Genomic DNA, 18,199 nt, shown 5'->3' on the forward strand with positions numbered 1-18,199 from the left:
CCCTGTTAGTCTAGCCCTGGCACCCTCTCTCCCCCTCACTCAGCCCTCCTAACATCAGTCCCTCCTGACCCTCAGAGCCACAGGAAAGCCACTTCCCCTGTTGTTCTGACCACACACTCACTTCCCTTTGCTCTGCCTGCTCTGCTAATGCCCAAAGGCCCCCTTCTCTCTGCATACTCACACCCCTCCTGGCCTCAAGGGAACTTTCTAGGCTATGAGCCAAGGATCTGAGCACACAGATTCAGCATCTTCCTCTCACCTGTCCTCATGGATCCTATGCTGGGCATCTGTGAGCCACAGTGCAGAACTTGTCCTGATTCCCAGCTGCTCACAGTGCAGGGCTGTGATTCCACCCAGAGTTGGGACTTGAAGGCCAGGTGGCTGATGCACATAGCTGATGACCTACACCCTTGGAGGGAGGAGGCCACACAGGCATGGCCCCATTCAGATTGCTCAATGGTCCTGTAAGCTAGGTGTTATCTTCCCTTAAAGGATGAAGAAACAACCTCAGAGAGTGAGGCAGTTTGGGCCAGGCCATATGGCCCAGTAATTTTGGAGCTGGATGTAAAGCCCCAGACAGCAGAGCTCATCTGATGCTCTGGCTTTGTGACCCTTGCCGCCCTCTCACCATTCCTCCATGGCATTAGGAATCTTCATCTCAGCCACAGGTGGACTGAGACCTCTACAGATCCCTTCCATGTGTTGCGCCTGCTATAAGAGTCCATCTCTTCATGCTCCAGTCAGGGCCATCCTGTCTCACACAGCTCCATGGCCAGCCTTGTGGGTATAGGGCCTCTTATCTCATCAGAGCCTGCCTGAACCACTGACTGCCTCCATGGAGAGCTCTCATTTCTCCCATCCTTAGAAGACACCCCTCCAGAGATTCACCCTTCCTCTACTCTTCCTCCTCCCTCTTCTCCTGGTCATCCTCTCCCCAGTTCTGTGCCCTGGAGCCTGCTGACTTTTCCCCATTAGTCACCAGCCTACAGTTCAGATAGAACCTGCCTCAGGTCCTACAGGGTCTGGGGTCAGTTCTGTCTGTGCAAGATGGCCAGTGGCCCCAGTTGTCCTGCGGAACACACTGTGGGGCAGAAGTGGCCCTCAGGTAGCCAGACAGGACAGCCCCCCCTGCAGAGGGAGCATTCTGGAAGGACATAGGCTACGATGGTGGAAGGACCCCTGTATGCCATCATCCCCACCAGGGGCTTGGCTACTCTGCACTCTGAAACTGTTCCTAGCTAAGGGTCCAGACCACGGGGTGTGGGGAGGAAGCTTCCTGTTTCTGACAACAGTGTCTGGCCACAGCCTCATTGCCACATGCAGATGTGAACCATCTGTGCCCAGAGCAGAGAACTGAAATCACCCAGCCTCCCATCCCCTCTGAGAAAGGCCCCCTGTCCTGCCAGGCATCTTTTGGTTTCAAGGTGAGGATGAAGTTAATGGCTGAATTAGGATTTACTGTATCAGAATCTCTCCCCTCACCTCGCCAAGCTTCCATGGAACCCACAGTCACCATCAGCAAGACTATTTGAGTTGTAAAGGACAGCCCCCACTGGAGGGCTTCCAGCCCAGAGGGGCAGTTGAAGGTGACCTTCATCAGGCTGAGCCTGGCAGGTACCAGCCAGGGCCTAGGCACCTCCCTTCCTCATCCTGAGCCATGAGTGGTCTGTGGACAGTCCCAAAGTCAATGGAGTTCATCTGCTGATGTCTGGCCCAGCACTGAGCTGTCCAGGACAGGCTCAGAGTGCATATTAACAAGAAAATTTTGGCTAAATAAACTAAAGAGTTAATTTGAGGAGTTCATTAAGAATTGTGGCAAAAGATAAGGAATCACCTGAGGTGTCTGTCAACATCTCAGATGGATGAATAAAGGAAATGTGGATATGTTTACAATGGAATCCTATTCAGCCATAAAGAGAATGAAATTCAAATGCAGCAGTAGCACTCACTGGACACTATGTTGAAGATGAACTACACAACTTGTGGGTGAGGATGGGAGGGAATAGCTGGGAGAACGAGAGTAAGGGTGACATTGTCCAAAAAGAAATATACTCTTTACCTAACTCATGGAACTGTAGCCCCTCTGTATATCACCTTCAGAATAAATATATGTACATGTATATATTAAAAGAATGAAATTCTAGCCAGGCTTTTGTGGTTCATGCCTGTAATCCTAGCTACTTAAAAGGCTAAGATTTAGGGGCTGGGGATATGGCCTAGTGGCAAGAGTGCTTGCCTCGCATACATGGCCATTGTGACTAAGAGTGAAAACTGCAAATTTTCTGTACTGATCTGGGAAGCATGGTAAAGATGTTAAAAGTTGAGTTAAAGCTCATGGTCTTATGCTCCCAATACATGCCCCTAAATGAGGACCCTCAGGAGTCAAAGATATGACTCCCGACAAACAAAAAAAAGTAGGAAATATGGTGATAAAGATAATATGTTGCTATGCTAGTTTTCAACCACAGAGTATTGCTAATACTGTTCTGTAGTGTTCAATGTAAAACTTTTCCAAGTGACTCGGGGAATAAGTAAAAAGTTATTGGTTGAGGGGCCCAAAACATTTGGGCATAGCCCTAGAATGATAGGTAATTGGTTTTTAGCCTGTTCTTGCTTGCTAACTAACGGAAGAGAAATGTGTGTTTGTGCAGGCATATGCTGTGCTAATGTTGAGGGAAGAGAAAATGAAATAGTTCCAAGTCCCTTTCCTGTATTGGGGGCTAGAGTAACAAGATAAATCATTTTATTCTTATTCTAGTGAGTAAAATGTCACAAAGGGTCAGACAACCATTACCATTTGGGCCCAGATAGGATTTGGTGTCTATGAGGTTATGAAGATTGCTTTATTGCCACCAAATCCCACAAAGAACTGACTAAAACAGAGGCTGAGCCAAAAGAATGGTCGTTTTCTCTAGGGAGACAAAGAAGGCTTGATTGAGGAGATGGAGTTCAATCTGGGTGGGATTTGGACAAGAAGAAGGTATGGGAGAGTGGAAAGGAAGGAGAAGAGAGATAGAGAGGGTGCTGTGTGGTGGAGGGAGGGGAAACAGACACTGTGCTGTCTAGGTGGTTCATGGAGGGCAGCACAAGGGTGCTTGCCCATGGCTCTAGTCTTCTTGGCAAGAGAGATCAGAAGGGCTAGCTCTGACCCGCCATTTTCATCAAAGTCCAGAGTAAGGACTATGTGAATGATCACCTGAGCCTGGTTGTGCCCTGCCCAGATCCTCCGGCCTGGGACAGGATGTTGCCCACTCTCCACTGGGGCTTATACCCCCTTTTCACCTAATTGGACATTAGCCTGACCTGGCCTTTGTGTGATCATCAGTGATAGCCCAGCACCCTGCATAAAGGACTTAATTTAATTGCTCCTTCAGGGTCCACTTAGAGCAGCAGTGGCTGTGAACACCTCTCCCAAGAGTCCCCCACAGAAAGAGACAACTTTTACCAAAGATGAGTCAAAAATAACTGGAAGATCAACTTAAATAGGGCAAGGACAGCTTTGTCTGTCTGAACCGATGTCCTCGGAGCTTGCACTGAGTCTCCCTGTGTTTCCATCCTCAGCTGTGGTTGACAGAAAGAGGAAGATCACACATAAAATGCGCTAGCACCACAACGGTAGAATCATATTCTTTCAAGGTAGCTGTTATTGTTCTGAGGATTCTGTGCTTCATTGTGTGATATGAAAAAGTGAGGAAGTTCACTTAATGCTTCCGTATGCTTAGCATGGGTATAAAATGCCTGCTGGCTTTCATTTAGCTAGCCTAAAGCCAGCAATAGTATATTATTCCTTCTTAGGCATTATCACTATTCAATCAGCAAATGAAATAATTGAGTAAATGCTGTGCCCCAAATGGGCTGGGAGTTTAAGGTTTACCTGTCATGTCAAAACCATAAATGTTATTCTGATTCCTGACTGACAATCCTACTTTGTGGCTCTTTGGGCATATGATGATGTTAGATCTAGAAGGGGAACTGAAAATTTAATAGCAGAGAATTGTAGACTAAGTTCTAAAACCTTGGGACAAGACTCTGATTTGGTCGCTAATTCTGTGCGTGACTAAGTCACAGATTCTCTTGTAAAATTCCAATAAAAAAAGGAACAAAGTCATCAGGACAACATCTTTCAGACAGAAAAATGAGCATTGAAACTTTTGCAGGTGGTTTAATTGTGCCAGTCCTGGGCTTGAACTCAGGACCTTTGAGCAATCCTTGAGCTTTTGTGCTTAATATTAGTGTTCTACCACTGAGCCACACCTCCGCTTGCACTGTTTTTTGTTTGTTTGTTTGTTTGTTTTTGGCCAGTCCTGGAGCTTGGACTCAGGGCCTGAGCACTGTCCCTGGCTTCTTCTTGCTCAAGGCTAGTACTCTGCCACTTGAGCCACAGCGCCACTTTGGCCATTTTGTGTATATGTGGTGCTGGGGAATCGAACACAGGGCATCATGTATATAAGGCAAGCACTCTTGCCACTAGGCCATATCCCCAGCCCCGTGTTTGTTTTTTGTTTGTTTTTTTGTTTTTGTAGTTTATTATAGATAAGTGTCTCATGGATTTTCCTGCCAGGGCTGACTTTGAACCTTGATCCTCAGATCTCAGGCTCCTGAGTAGCTAGGAGCCACCAGCACCAAGCAAGGATTAGAAGTTTTTATTCTAACGATTTTTAATTTTCTGTTTCTAAAATGTTTATAATAGGAATAACTTCTTTCATAGATAGTAGCTGAATTATATGGTGTCTGTGAAAATCTTGGATTAGTTCAAAGATAAAATAATGAAAAGATTAAATTCTCCACTCTTATTCACGTGCTTTAAAACCGTGATAATAATAAAAAAAAACAGTGATAATATTCCAGTTGTGAAACTGTGAAGAATAAATTACATCTAAGATGAGATTCACTAAAAGTAAATTGTGTTCTAGGAAAATTCAATCTGACTTTAAGAAAAACTCAACGATATGAGTCTTTTAGTGTCGGTAATGTTGATGGCATGTATTGCTGTCTTTCAAAGGGGATGAAGTGCATCCACCATGCATTACTTAGGTCCTGCAAATGGACGGCAGGAGGTTTCAGAAGAGTGAAGACAACTCTGTTTACACACCCCATGCCTGGTTGCAGGGGCCACTGTGTTGTGTGACTGTAGCACGACTTTAAGCTTGGTCATTGCTATCTGCAATCTTGTTCTTTCTAATTGTGCACCTAGTAATTATCCTGTGTTCTTGATGAGAATTAAAGGCAGTGCCTGAACAACCTCACAGGAGACAGGTCTTTGTTCTTCTAAGAAGAGCAAATGACTGGCTGAGGTCTACCAGAGGATTCACAGTCATTGTCATGCAATCTGCTTGTAGTCCTGACTCTTGATGGGATGAGGACCCTGCCCACTGCCCTGGAAGTCACAGCAAGTATGCCTTTATCTGAGGGCAATTTATTCTTCAAATGTGGATGGCCGTTGCAATCTCTTATATTCAGAACCTGGGCAGACCGCATATGCATGGGAGGTGCCTCCTTATCTGTCTCTGAAGCTGAGTGGTGACAAGGACGGGGTTTGCCTTTCCAGCGTGATGGCGGCTCCTGATGCCCAACACATGGCATCCGATCATCCTGTGGACATAAGTGACAATGGGCTTGCCTGCCCCACTTGCAGTTGTGGCAGCATGACTCTGGCTTGCCACTAATATGTGCTATGGACTGGACCAACGTGGCTGGAAGGCATAGGATGTGGTGCCCTTCAGTCAAACAACAGCTGCACTGATGGCTTATGCCTGTAATCCTCGATGCTCAGGAGGCTGAAATCTGAGGATCACAGTTGGAAGGCAACCTGGGAAGGAAAGCCTTTGAGACTCATATCTCCAATTATGCACCAAAAATGCTGAAACTGGAGCTATGGCCCAAGGAGTAGAATGCTAGCTTTGAGAACAAAAGTTTGAGGACAGTGCCCAAGCCCTAATTGCAAGAGCCTGGATTGGTACACACACACATACTCACTCTCACACACACACATGAATAGTTGTACCTTACAAATATGTGACATAACTTGATTGGGAGGTTATGTTTGGGCTTTTTGTGTAAGCCCTCATTTATGATGGGAAATGTGTGTCTTGAAGTTTGGCCTGAAGTGGAATTCTTAATAAAAAGTAATCATTACTCATTTTTATCTTTAAATGAAGAGGTGGAGGAAAAAGCGAATGGTATCATACTGGTTAAGCTGTGTGGGAAGACAGGAACTGGAGAAGAGGGAGCTCTAGGAGGAACTGTTGAGAAAGATTCTTCCTTGGTGATCTGGGGGTGTAGAAGGGCTCCTAGAGGGAGAATCCATGATGCATCTCACAAAGGACACTCCAGAGAAAGAACAGAAATCACACTGACTAGGAGGGAAAGGAAAATCAACCACAATCTGTCCCCACCATGAAACTCTGGTCTCATGTGCCTGGTGACTTTGCTTAAGATGCATATGCTGATGTCCATTACGCCCGCAAATCTGATCACAATGTTTTAATTTTTTTATACTCTTTTAAAATTTGTCACTAAGACACCTCAAAAACACCATATAGCATTATGTCCCTATGTCACAGGAAACTCATCTTTAAGAATATAGATTATTTAAAAATATTTACGTCATAAATAGTGCCACACAGATACTTTGAAGGTTTTTTAAATGACAGTCCTAGGGCATGAACTCTGGGACTGGCACTCTCTCTTAGCTTTTTCTCTAAAGGCTGTCTGTCTACAACTAGAGCCATAGCTCCATTCTGGTGTTGTGCTAGATAATTGAGGAAAGAGTTGCATGGATTTCCTGCCCATTCTCACTGTGATCCGAGAACTTCAGATCAGATTCCTGAATATCTAGGCTTACAAGTGTGAGCCACCATCACCTCGCTTGAAGATAATGTATGTGTATGTGTTGACCAGGGTGAGTGTGTACATACATGCTTACTCGAGTGCGCAGGTGTCTAACAGTGTGCCAGTCCTGAGGCATGAACACAGGTCCTGGGTGCCATCCCTGAGCTTTTCTGCTCAATGTTAGTGGTAGATCACTTCAGCCACAAATCCACTTCTAACTTTGGGGTAGTTACATGGGAGGTAAGGGTTTCATAGGCTTTCTTGCTTGGGTTGGCTTTAGACCACAATTTTCAGAGCTTAGACTCTGAGTTTACTGGGATTACATGTGCCTTAAACAAATCTACAGCAACTACTCAATGTTCACCTCATGTGTTCATGTATGCATAAAACATGGTAAACTTTCTCAGGCCATCTTCCATCTCTCATCCTAGCCCTCAAGTCACATGCAGCTCTGGGTAGAGATTCTCCTGATACTTCTTGAAAGCCTCTCACTCCAGCACCATGAGCAACCAGACTTTGGTAACAGAATTCATCCTCCAAGGCTTCTCAGAGCACCCCAAATACCAGATCTTCTTGTTCTGCTCTTTCCTCTCCCTCTACTGCATGGCCCTCACAGGCAATGCCCTCATCATCGTGGCCATCAGCTTCAACCCTGCCCTCCACACTCCCATGTACTTCTTCCTGTTCAATTTGGCCACAATGGACATCATCTGCACCTCAACCATCATGCCCAAGACATTGGCAGGTCTGATGTTAGAGAAGAACTTTATCTCCTTTAGGGGCTGCATGGCCCAGCTCTACTTTCTCACATGGTCTGCGTCCTCAGAGCTACTGCTCCTCACGGTCATGGCCTATGACCGCTATGTGGCCATCTGCCACCCCCTGCATTACAGCACCATGATGAGTCAAGCATTCTGCAGTGTGCTTGCTGCTGCAGTGTGGGCGATCTGTGCCTTCAATTCAGCCATCCACACAGGGCTGATGGTGCGGCTGAAATTCTGTGGGCCCAATGTCATCACCCATTTCTTCTGTGAAATCCCTCCTCTGCTCCGTCTCTCCTGTAGTTCCACTTATGTGAACAATGTCATGACCACACTGGCAGATGCATTCTATGGTATAGTGAACTTCCTCATGACCATTGTGTCCTATGGATTCATCATCTCCAGCATCCTGAGGATGCGATCTTCAGAGGGGAAGCAGAAAGCCTTCTCCACCTGCTCTTCCCACCTCATCGTGGTGTGCATGTATTACACAGCTGTGTTCTATGCATACATAAGTCCTGTGTCCGGGTACAGTGCAGAGAAGAGCAAAGTGGCTGGAGTACTGTACACCATTGCAAGCCCCACCCTCAACCCCCTCATCTACACTTTGAGGAACATGGAGGTCAAAGCTTCCCTCAGGAAACTTGTCCCTTTCTTCAAAAATTAACTCATCTTGGACTGCTGGAAATGGAAGCAACAGGTAGGTTTTCGTCTTCATTGTTGGTTTTGTTTTCTTTTTGAAATGCCCAAAATTCGAGGACCGCCTACCCCAAAGACCATGGGGAAGCCAATTTCGATGCGAAAGCCAAGAGCCATTTATTAGCAGGCTCGAGCTTGTGCCCTCATGGATGTAGCCAAGGGCTTTTATACTGCCAAACGAACAAGACCAGAGGATTTCTAGTTTAAAAGACATGTAATTGGTTTTACTGTTAGTGTGTTATCTATTCCTGATTAGCTGGGGCTTTGTTGCTTAACCTCAATACAGTTAGTCAAAATTTGCAAAAGACATCTGGTTTCAGCCATCTCCTGTTATTGACTTTGGGACTGTTAGTGAGGGGTACTGCAAGCAACTTTGGCGTCAGTCCCCTCCTGATATGTATACATTAGTTACTTACTGGAGCAGTAACTTGCTCAGAGTCCCATTATTGAATATTTTAATTGCATGGTGAAACACCTGGCACTTAAAGTATTTACTGCTGATCTATTGCTTGGGGAGTTTACACCTTTCCAGCACTCAGCACAATTATCAAACAAGGCAGTGAAGTGTCTTACAAACAATGGCTAAAGCATTCTAACTTTAACTGACCTCTGGTCAAATGAAGTCTCTCTGGCTACCTTGATTATTTTAGACTGCATTTTGTTCAGGCTTCACATTGACAAGTTCAGCAGTTTTTCCAGGAAGCTTCAGGGCCCGGTCAAGGCCAAGCTACAATATGGAGGTGCAACAGCTGCTCAGGTTCTGCATTTTTTCCTTGTCTTATTTATATGTCATAGGCAATGGGAGCAAGGTACAGAAACAGAAGGGCAAAGGGTGAGCAAATTTAGCAGTGGTAGTCACTAGACACGATGTAAAAACTGAGTTATACAATTTGTGGGTTGGGTCAGGAAGAAAAACCTAACTGAGAGCAAGAGAAAGGGTGACATTGTACAAAAAGAAAGGAACTCTTTACCTGACTTATGTAACTATAATGCTTCCATGTATCACCTTAATAATAGCTATTAAGTAACAGCAGACACTTTGGTTCCCACCTGTAATCCTAGCTATTCAGGAGGCTGAAATATAAGCATCTTGTTTCAAAGCCAGGCCCGGTAGGAAAGTCCATGAAACTCTTGTCTCCAACAAACCACTCAGTAAAAGCAGGAATGGCACTGTGTCTCAAGTGCAAAAGGGAGCAATGACACTGTCGCTAAAGTGCGAAAACAGAAAATGGCACTGTAGCTCAAATGGAAAAAGGACTTGGACAGCACCCAGGCCCTGAAATTCAAACCCTACAACTGGAAAAATAAATAAATAAATAAATATGCATCATTACAGAAGCTCTTCTACTGGGAGGTAGCAGTTTTAGTAAGGATGCCTTTCTTGGCTCTCTGAGGACTGAAGTTAAGCACCCTTGCCTGGGTGATCCCCAAGTACTGTCTGCCAAAATGGCTGATTGTAGTTGGTAGTTATCGAAAGCCTCCAATACACTGGTTCTGTTGATCTGCCTGAAGCTCATAACCAGTTCTCTGGCCATGAGACAACCCTTACTTAGGGAGGACAAATGTGCTTCCGATTTACAACTGTGTGAAAGTGTCGTTCTCATCTTCACTTAAACTTACTGTGAATGGGGACCACCGGTCTCTGGGTCTCACTGGTCACTCTCTTAAGTGGCTAGTATTTCCTCTTTACTGAATAAACTCTTTACAACTGTGAAAAAATATTCAAGATAGAGATCTGTAAATCACACCCGTGACCTGTTGTGTGGTCATCCACAACATCTGTGAGTTGTCAAACAGAAGAATTCTTTCATGGTTAAATTCTGCACTTTGTATTTTACCCCATCTATCTTCCCTAGAATCCTATGGTAACTGTGATGCAAACTGTTTCTTCTGTCCTTCCCTTTTCTTCTCACTAACCATCAAGATGAAACTAACTTTTGGATTATTCCTTGACTTGAAGGCAGAAATTCCACCTTTAGCAGTGGATTTGTGGTGTAAAAACCTAGAAAAGTCTGAGACTTCTCATGTTGAGCTTGCTGTAGGAGAGGATCTGGTCTGTCTCCTTGCCCTAGAGTGGGGAACATGGATGTGACTGAGCTGAAACCAGATGTTCTGGGGAGGCAATGTTGTCCTTCCATTGCTCCTGAACAACAGCAGACACAAAAATCACCTGTAAGAAATAATAAAGACAAGATTTGATCATATGCTTTGTGCTATTAGAAAACAGAACTGGAAAAGTTCTTCTCTCCATTGCGATGACAGAAGCCAAAGTAAATATTTAGCTATACTTCTGGAATTCACCCCAAACCCATCTTTTTACTACTTCACGAGGAAGCTGAAAGTAGAGCTTGTTTTTGATGAAGAATAAGTGAATGGGCTTCTGTTCTTCTTTGTTGTGGCTAACTGGCCATGGCTTGTGGATGGTCATGGACCAGATTGTTCTTTCTGATGGAATTTGGACCCATAAATAATAGCTTGAGGATTTCAGTGGTCGTGAAGATGTTTCAATAATCTACCAACATTGCCTCCCTGTGTCTACTGATAGATTTTCTTCTTTTCATGAAGACTGGTTGTCCTAGTTTTGTCTTACTTTCCTCTTTGTTTTTTTTTTTTTTTAAAGGGTATCACTATGACCCTTTTTTTTTTTTTTTTTTTTTTTTTTGGCCAGTCCTGGGCCTTGGACTCAGGGCCTGAGCACTGTCCCTGGCTTCTTCCCGCTCAAGGCTAGCACTCGGCCACTTGAGCCACAGCGCCGCTTCTGGCCGTTTTCTGTATATGTGGTGCTGGGGAATCGAACCTAGGGCCTCGTGTATCCGAGGCAGGCACTCTTGCCACTAGGCTATATCCCCAGCCCACCCTCTTTGTTTTGTATTTTGAACATTTCACAATGTATTTGAAGAAATAAATTTAATTCACACACTATGAAGACTTGAAGAGTGCATTTTTGCATATACAGAATCTCATCCTTCAAAAATGAATGACAGGAAAAGAAAGCAGGAATTTTGGGGGGATAAGGACCAGTGGTGGAAATGGCAAAGCAGAGGTAAATACAGTCAATGAGGTTAAAACATCCAGTATGTGTGTGTGAAAACATAATAATGGCATGTGTTAAGTATTTTTTCACAAAAGAAAAAATGAGAAAGAGTAATAGCAGTGTATTCTCTGCATGAACGAACATATTACAGGGAAACCTCTTTGTTCAATTAATAGGTTATGTATGAATAAATTATAGAAAGTGTATTTACAAAAAAAGTCATGAAATTCAAGACTTGATAACAGATTACATCAACATAGCAACTATGCTGGCTATGCAGAGGGAAAGGCACAAGGGGCTCCTGTTGTTGCAGGGCACAGAGCCTCATACCCTGAAAGATGAAGTGTGCATGGAAAGGAGCTTTGGTTGGGAAGGCAAAAGATTTGTGTGGGAGTTCAGACATTATCAGAAGCAACCAAAAAGAAGGACAAGGAGGAGGAAATGGAGGAGAAGGAAGAAGAGGAGGAGGAGGAGGAGGAGGAGGAGGAGGAGGAGGAGGAGGAGGAGGAGGAGGAGGAGGAGGAGGAGGAGGAGGAGGAGGAGGACACCTCTCAGATGCTGCCAAGGTCCTGAGGCTCTCCGATTCTTGTATTGAAAAGTTCTTCAAGGTGCAGAACTCATTTTTGGACAGCGTGGCCTCCAATCATCTAAGCCAATCTAATTAATCCCCTTTTATATCTGTGTATCAGCTATTAGTTTTGTTCCTCGGGAAAGCTCTGACTTATAGGATTGGTTTCTTTCTTGAAGTTTAGTGGACGTGTAAATAGCATAGTGTGCCATCCATACATTCAAAGGTACGATTCAGTATTTTATAGTAACATTTACATATCTTATGAACATTATCCTATGATCCGTAACTATTTCACTGACACAGTCATCTCTCTAGCCAGGGCAAAAATAAACGTACATTTAGTCTCCCTGTATTTGTCCATTCTGGATATTTTGGAGAGTTAAGATCGTGTAACATAGGGCCTCATGGTTGGCATCTGTCACTTAGCCTAATGTTCTCAAGGTTGTCCTACGCCACAACTTTAATCCTTCTCGCTACTAAATATATTCCACTTTATGCTTATTCTGCATTTTGTTTATCCACTTGAGCCAAAGCTTCATTTCTGACTTTTTGCTGGTTAATTGGAGATAAGAGCCCCATGAACTCCTCCAGCCACGTTTGGCTTCAAATAATGATTGCTTCGACAACACATATACTAAAATTGGAACGATACAGAAAAGATTAGCATGGCCCCTGCACAAGGATGACATACAAATTCATGAAGTTTTCCATTAAAAAAAAAAAACATGATCCTCAGACTACAGCCTACTACATAGCCTGGATTGCAGGATTATGAACACCTGGCAAGTACCATCCAAGTTTGTTCCTAGGACCCTTCATATAATGAGAAGTCAGGTATTATGGTAGCGCCAACATTGCTTCTTTTCATTTTGTTTGGGATTATTTTATCTCATAGGGTCACTTTTGCTTCCTTATGGAAGCAAAATGTTAGGATAGGTTTTTCTATTTCTGTGATGAATACAATTGTAATGTTGATGAGAATGCACTGAGTCTGTACATTGCTTTCAGTAATAATGAATTCTGCTTCTTTTCAAAGGAGGGTGTCTTTCAACCATCAGCGCCTTCCTCAATTTCTTCGGTAGTTTATAATTTTCACCATAGAGATAACTTATAGGCATGGTTGAGTTTATTCCTAGATTTTTTTTATTGAGTGGGATCATTCTCTTGATTTCATTCTCAGAATTTTTGGTTGGCATTTATTAAAAAGTAATTATTTTCAATCCTACTGTTTCCAAAACTGTTTGTCACATATGCAACTTCTATGATAGAGGCTTTGGGGTCTCTTCAGTGAAGGACCATGTGATGTGCAAATACTGATGTGTAGGACCATGAGATGTGCAAATACTGACTGCTTCCATTCCCATGTGTATACTTCTTTGACTCACATTCCTCTTCTAAGAAGGAAAGCACTACTCTGAGTAAGCATGAAGACATGTATGTCCTGTCTTGTTCCTCAGTTTAGGGAAAATTCCTTTAAGCTTTTCACTTTTCAGTCTCATATTGGGTGAAGAAGCTTCATAAAAACACTGTAGTACACCAAGGGTGTGTCTCCCACTACCCCTGGGGCTTACACCCTGTGTCACCTGTTTGGACTTTACCCTGCACTGGCCTTGGGGCCATCACCAAGGACAGTCAAGTCCCCTGTAGAGGGATGTAATTTAATTGCTCCTTCAGGGTCCACTTAGAGCAGCATCTGTGAAGTCCTCCCAAGGGTCTCCCACAGATAAAGACAACTCTGGCTACAGATGAGTCAAAAGTTCCTTTCATGATTGGCTTAAATTGGGCACAAAAACCTTCATGTGTCTACATGGATGATGTCACAGATTCCATACCCATGGTCCTGCTGTTTCCAACCTCCACTGTGGTTGACAGAGAGAACAAGACCATACATACATACGGCAGCTCCAAAAAGGAGAAAAATGTTTCCAGGGTAATTATGAATGTTCTAAGGATATTTCATTCCCTTGGGTAATATATGAAATTAGAAAAATCTGCTTATAGCTTTATTGACTAGATTTGTCCAAAGACCTATCAAGATTTCTTAACATGGAGCCAGTAATATTAGAATTCTTTTTTTAGATACACCACTGTTTGCAAAGTAAATGAAATCATAGAGCAAATAGTGTGCTGAAATGAGCTGAGAGTTTACTGTATTGTGGCATGTTCCAGCCACAAAAATCATCAAATAATTCTTGGTTGATACTTATTTTTCTTGGCTCTTCCTGGACACTGAGTATAATTCAAAAGGGCAACTGAGAAATTACCCAGCAGAGAACTGTGAAGGGGAATTCCAAATCCTGGGACTTGAATAGAACTTTCTCACATACACTCTGTGACTAAGGTAAGTCACAAATTCACTTTTGAAACACCAGTGGAACGATCTAACAAAGTAATTATCAAAACATGATTCAGCTTCAAAGATGAACATTAGAAATTTTGACCTGCCTGGAGTTTTTACCTTGGTACTCTTGAAATAAGTTTACATTAGGAAAAAGGAACATATAAAAGGGAATGACAATGAATTAACAATGTGATGTCTGTGAAAATCCTGAACACCTTAAATAATAAAAAAATAAAGTATTCAACCTCCTCACTATTACTAAATAATTTTACTTTAAACAATAATAATATTCCACTTATGAGCAATAAATTGGACGAAGGTAAGATCACTAAAAGTTAATTAAATTCCATGTAAGGCTCAACCTGTTTTTAGAAAAATGTCAACATGAGCCAGAAATATCTTATATCAAGGAATTGGATGGCACCAACTGCTGTCTTTCAAAGGTGATGAAATGCATCCTCCGTGCACTATTTAAGTGCTGCAAATGGACTTCAGGAGGTTTGAGAAGAATGAAGACAACCGTGGTTACACACCCCATGCCTGGCTGTGTGTATATTGTGAGACTATAATACAACTTTAAGCTTGGTCATTGCTATCTGCAATCTTGTTCTTTACACTTGTGTCCCTGGTAATTATCCTGTGAGCTTGATGAGAATTAAAGCCAGTGCCTGAGGAACCTCAGGGGAGACAGTTCTTTGTTCTTCTGAGAAGAGCAAAGGAGTGACTGAGGTCTATCGGAGGTTTCATGGTCACTGTCATGTAGTCTGCTTGTAGTTCCAACTCTTGATGAGATGAGAACCTTGCCCACTGCCCTGAAAGTCACAGCAAGTACACCTTTCTCTGAGGGTTATCTGTTCCCTGAATGCTTATGGGAGCTCAGCATCTGTGCACACCATTTGATTCCAGCAGAGGTTTATTGGTTGATGTTATCCTGACTCTAGAGCTGAGTTAAGAGAAAGGCTGGGTCTGTCTTCCCTGGGTGGTAGATTCTCCTGGTGCCAGAAAGGGCACTGGCAAGGAGTGGGCAGCTCTTCTGACCCAGGCATGGCCGCTGTAGCATGGCTCTGGTTGTCATGAATGCTGTGGAATGGACCACCATGGCTGGGGTCACCTTGCACTGGGTTTAAGAGGAGTAAAGCCACTTCTGTTCTTTCCCACCTGGAATCAGCTTCCCACCCTAGGTTTTCAGTCTCCCTGGAGCTTAACTGCAATTACCTTGTGAGTTTGTCATTAGGATGCAAATAAAGGCACAGATCCCAAACTCAACACTGAACAGAGCCAATTGTTTCATTTATGTCTTTAGTACATATGTTATGAGCTAAGCACATTATGTGCACTTGTTCACCAAGTGACTGATCATTGCCCTCCCTTTTGGGAGGACAGATGGAAGCTGGCTCCTCCATCCATGTGAAAGGATTGCACACTCACAGCCTCCTTGCTCTGAGTCCCAGGGACATGGTGCCCTTTAGTAAAAGAGGAGCTGCACCACTGATGTGCAACATGACCTGCGTGGATTTTTGCACTTCTTGTAGAAGCCTTTAATTTTTGCTGGCCAGTGTATTTCTTGATATTTGACTAAGAATGCAGATTTCTTTAAAACAAACACCTCCCTGTTTTTGTTTGAATGAAGGAAAACCAAAGGCTGTAGGTCCCACAATGGGACTATCTTCAACAACATGGACTGCAATGACTTGTAATTAAAAAGCTCACAGAGAATAATGGTTGTAGACTGTTCTTCAGCATCATCTTCACAAGCCTCTTTGGTGCTTTCCAGAAAGACCACGCAGAGACCCTGGAAGCACACATATCAACCTGGACTCCGGTGTATCTCACGTCATCCAGTAGTGGTGAGTGATAGAGCCTAGGGCAGAAATCTGTACTGAATCCTGACAGACACAAAGGAGGGAGCTCTCCTCCAGAGAAGGGATTGCTGAGCCTTCTTGGTCATGAGAAGGGCACTCTTGCTTGAGCCTGGAAAGAACAGTATATGGAAAGCCTGTGATTTTACCTAGTACTTTGTGTATATTGCACATTTTGGTCTTTTGTGGTGTGATTCGTTTTTTGTTTTGTTTTTTGGCTTACAAGGTATTGATATGTTTGTGTTCTCTATTTCTAATGATGCTAGTGGATGTTGAACACAGGACTTATTCTCAATGACTTTGTCACTCCCAGCTGGCTCTCTACCTACTGAGCCCATCTCCAGTTAGGCATTATTGCGAGATAGAGTCTCCCAGACCTGTCTGTGGAGAATAGCTTTGAGCTTCAATCCTCAGGTCAGCCTTTCAAGTAGCTAGGACTACAAGGATGAGCCACAGATGACTATTCCATGTCCTTTTTAATCAAGCTGAGTGTAGGCATACATTAGCATCAATGCCATGTTGTTATGCATGAATAAAGCATGCCAGCCTTTCTCAGGCCATCTTCCATCTCTCATCCTCGCCCTGATGTCTCATGCAACTCTGGGTGGAGATTCTCCTGATACTTCTTGAAAGCCTCTCACTCCAGCACCATGAGCAACCAGACTTTGGTAACAGAGTTCATCCTCCAAGGCTTCTCAGAGCACCCCAAATACCAGATCTTCTTGTTCTGCTCTTTCCTCTCCCTCTACTGCATGGCCCTCACAGGCAATGCCCTCATCATCGTGGCCATCAGCTTCAACCCTGCCCTCCACACTCCCATGTACTTCTTCCTGTTCAATTTGGCCACGATGGACATCATCTGCACCTCAGCCATCATGCCCAAGACATTGGCAGGTCTGATGTTAGAGAAGAACTTTATCTCCTTTAGGGGCTGCATGGCCCAGCTTTATTTTCTTACATGGGCTTTGTCTTCAGAGCTACTGCTGCTCACGGTCATGGCCTATGACCGCTATGTAGCCATCTGCCACCCCCTGCATTACAGCACCATGATGAGCCAGGCATTCTGCAGTGTGCTTGCTGCTGCAGTTTGGGTGATCTGTGCCTTCAACACGGCAATCCACACAGGGCTGATGATGCGGCTAAACTTCTGTGGGCCCAATGTAATTACCCATTTCTTCTGTGAAATCCCTCCTCTGCTCCGTCTCTCCTGTAGTTCCACTTATGTGAACAATGTCATGATCACACTGGCAGATGCTTTTTATGGTGGGTTTGACTTCCTCATGATCATTGTGTCCTATGGCTTCATCCTCTCCAGCATCCTGAGGATGCGATCTTCAGAGGGGAAGCAGAAAGCCTTCTCCACCTGCTCTTCCCACCTCATCGTGGTATGCATGTACTGCACGGCTGTGTTCTATGCATACATAAGTCCTGTGTCCAGCTACAGTGCAGAGAATAGCAAGTTAGTTGGAGTGTTGTACTCTATGGTCAACCCCACCCTCAACCCCCTCATCTACACTTTGAGGAACAAGGAGGTCAAAGCAGCCCTCAAGAAGGTTTTCATCTTTTCCAGAAATTAATCTGTCTTGGGAAGGCTGAGAATGTTGAAAGGGGTAAGGTTGAAGGAGTCAGGATGCATTGCATTCATAAACTACTTAATGATAATAAAATATTAAAAAATCAATTAGCACATCTTTCCAGGGCATATTCTCCTGGGAATCTCCACTTCCCATGGATTGGCCTTTCTGGGTAATGTGATGGTGTTTTGTTGGCTGAAATTAAGCAAGTCTGCCTCTTCCAACTCAGTAGAACGTCTGCCTCAAAGACCCACTATTTTGGACGTCAGAGACTGGCTGAAGGAAGACTGATGTTGATGTCAGACTGCAGGCCTCTGTGACAGAAGATATGATAATCTGAATATGACACAGAACTTGGGTGGCAGAGAAGTAAGATTGTGTGTGTGCAGGTGTGCGTGCTCCTGTGGGTGTCCACATGTGTAAGTTGAGGCTGGCTTTGGCCATATTTAAGGCTTATATCTGTATAAGTAGTCTAATCTTTCTTTTTCCATCAAAGCCTCCCAGACACAAATCTGGAAATCACACTTAG

The 18,199-nt window shown here is 43.9% G+C and overlaps 1 protein-coding gene, 1 non-coding gene and 1 pseudogene across 4 annotated transcripts; all 3 read left to right on the top strand.

Annotated features, from left to right (window-relative positions):
• Window positions 1-1,299: 1,299 nt before the first annotated feature.
• Window positions 1,300-8,259, top strand: LOC125346583 (olfactory receptor 13A1-like). 3 transcript variants are annotated; one of them, XM_048339279.1, is made up of 2 exons: window positions 1,300-1,485; window positions 7,328-8,259. In XM_048339279.1, exons 1-2 carry the CDS (start codon window positions 1,431-1,433, stop codon window positions 8,257-8,259), a joined length of 987 nt encoding a protein of 328 aa, XP_048195236.1. In that variant the 5' UTR covers window positions 1,300-1,430. The 3 variants fall into 3 exon arrangements, with proteins under 3 accessions (XP_048195236.1, XP_048195237.1, XP_048195238.1); XM_048339280.1 differs by lacking the exon at window positions 1,300-1,485 and adding an exon at window positions 6,071-6,084 and having other exon boundaries at window positions 7,338-8,259; XM_048339281.1 differs by lacking the exon at window positions 1,300-1,485 and having other exon boundaries at window positions 7,327-8,259.
• A 4,249-nt stretch (window positions 8,260-12,508) lies between these two features.
• Window positions 12,509-12,613, top strand: LOC125347388. Its single transcript, XR_007210176.1, has one exon. It is a non-coding gene; the product is annotated as a U6 spliceosomal RNA (small nuclear RNA).
• A 4,075-nt stretch (window positions 12,614-16,688) lies between these two features.
• Window positions 16,689-17,673, top strand: LOC125346582 (annotated as a pseudogene).
• The last annotated feature ends 526 nt before the right edge of the window (window positions 17,674-18,199 follow it).

This window comes from Perognathus longimembris, chromosome 2, assembly GCF_023159225.1.
Source record: "Perognathus longimembris pacificus isolate PPM17 chromosome 2, ASM2315922v1, whole genome shotgun sequence".
NCBI classification, from domain to species: Eukaryota; Metazoa; Chordata; class Mammalia; order Rodentia; family Heteromyidae; genus Perognathus; species Perognathus longimembris.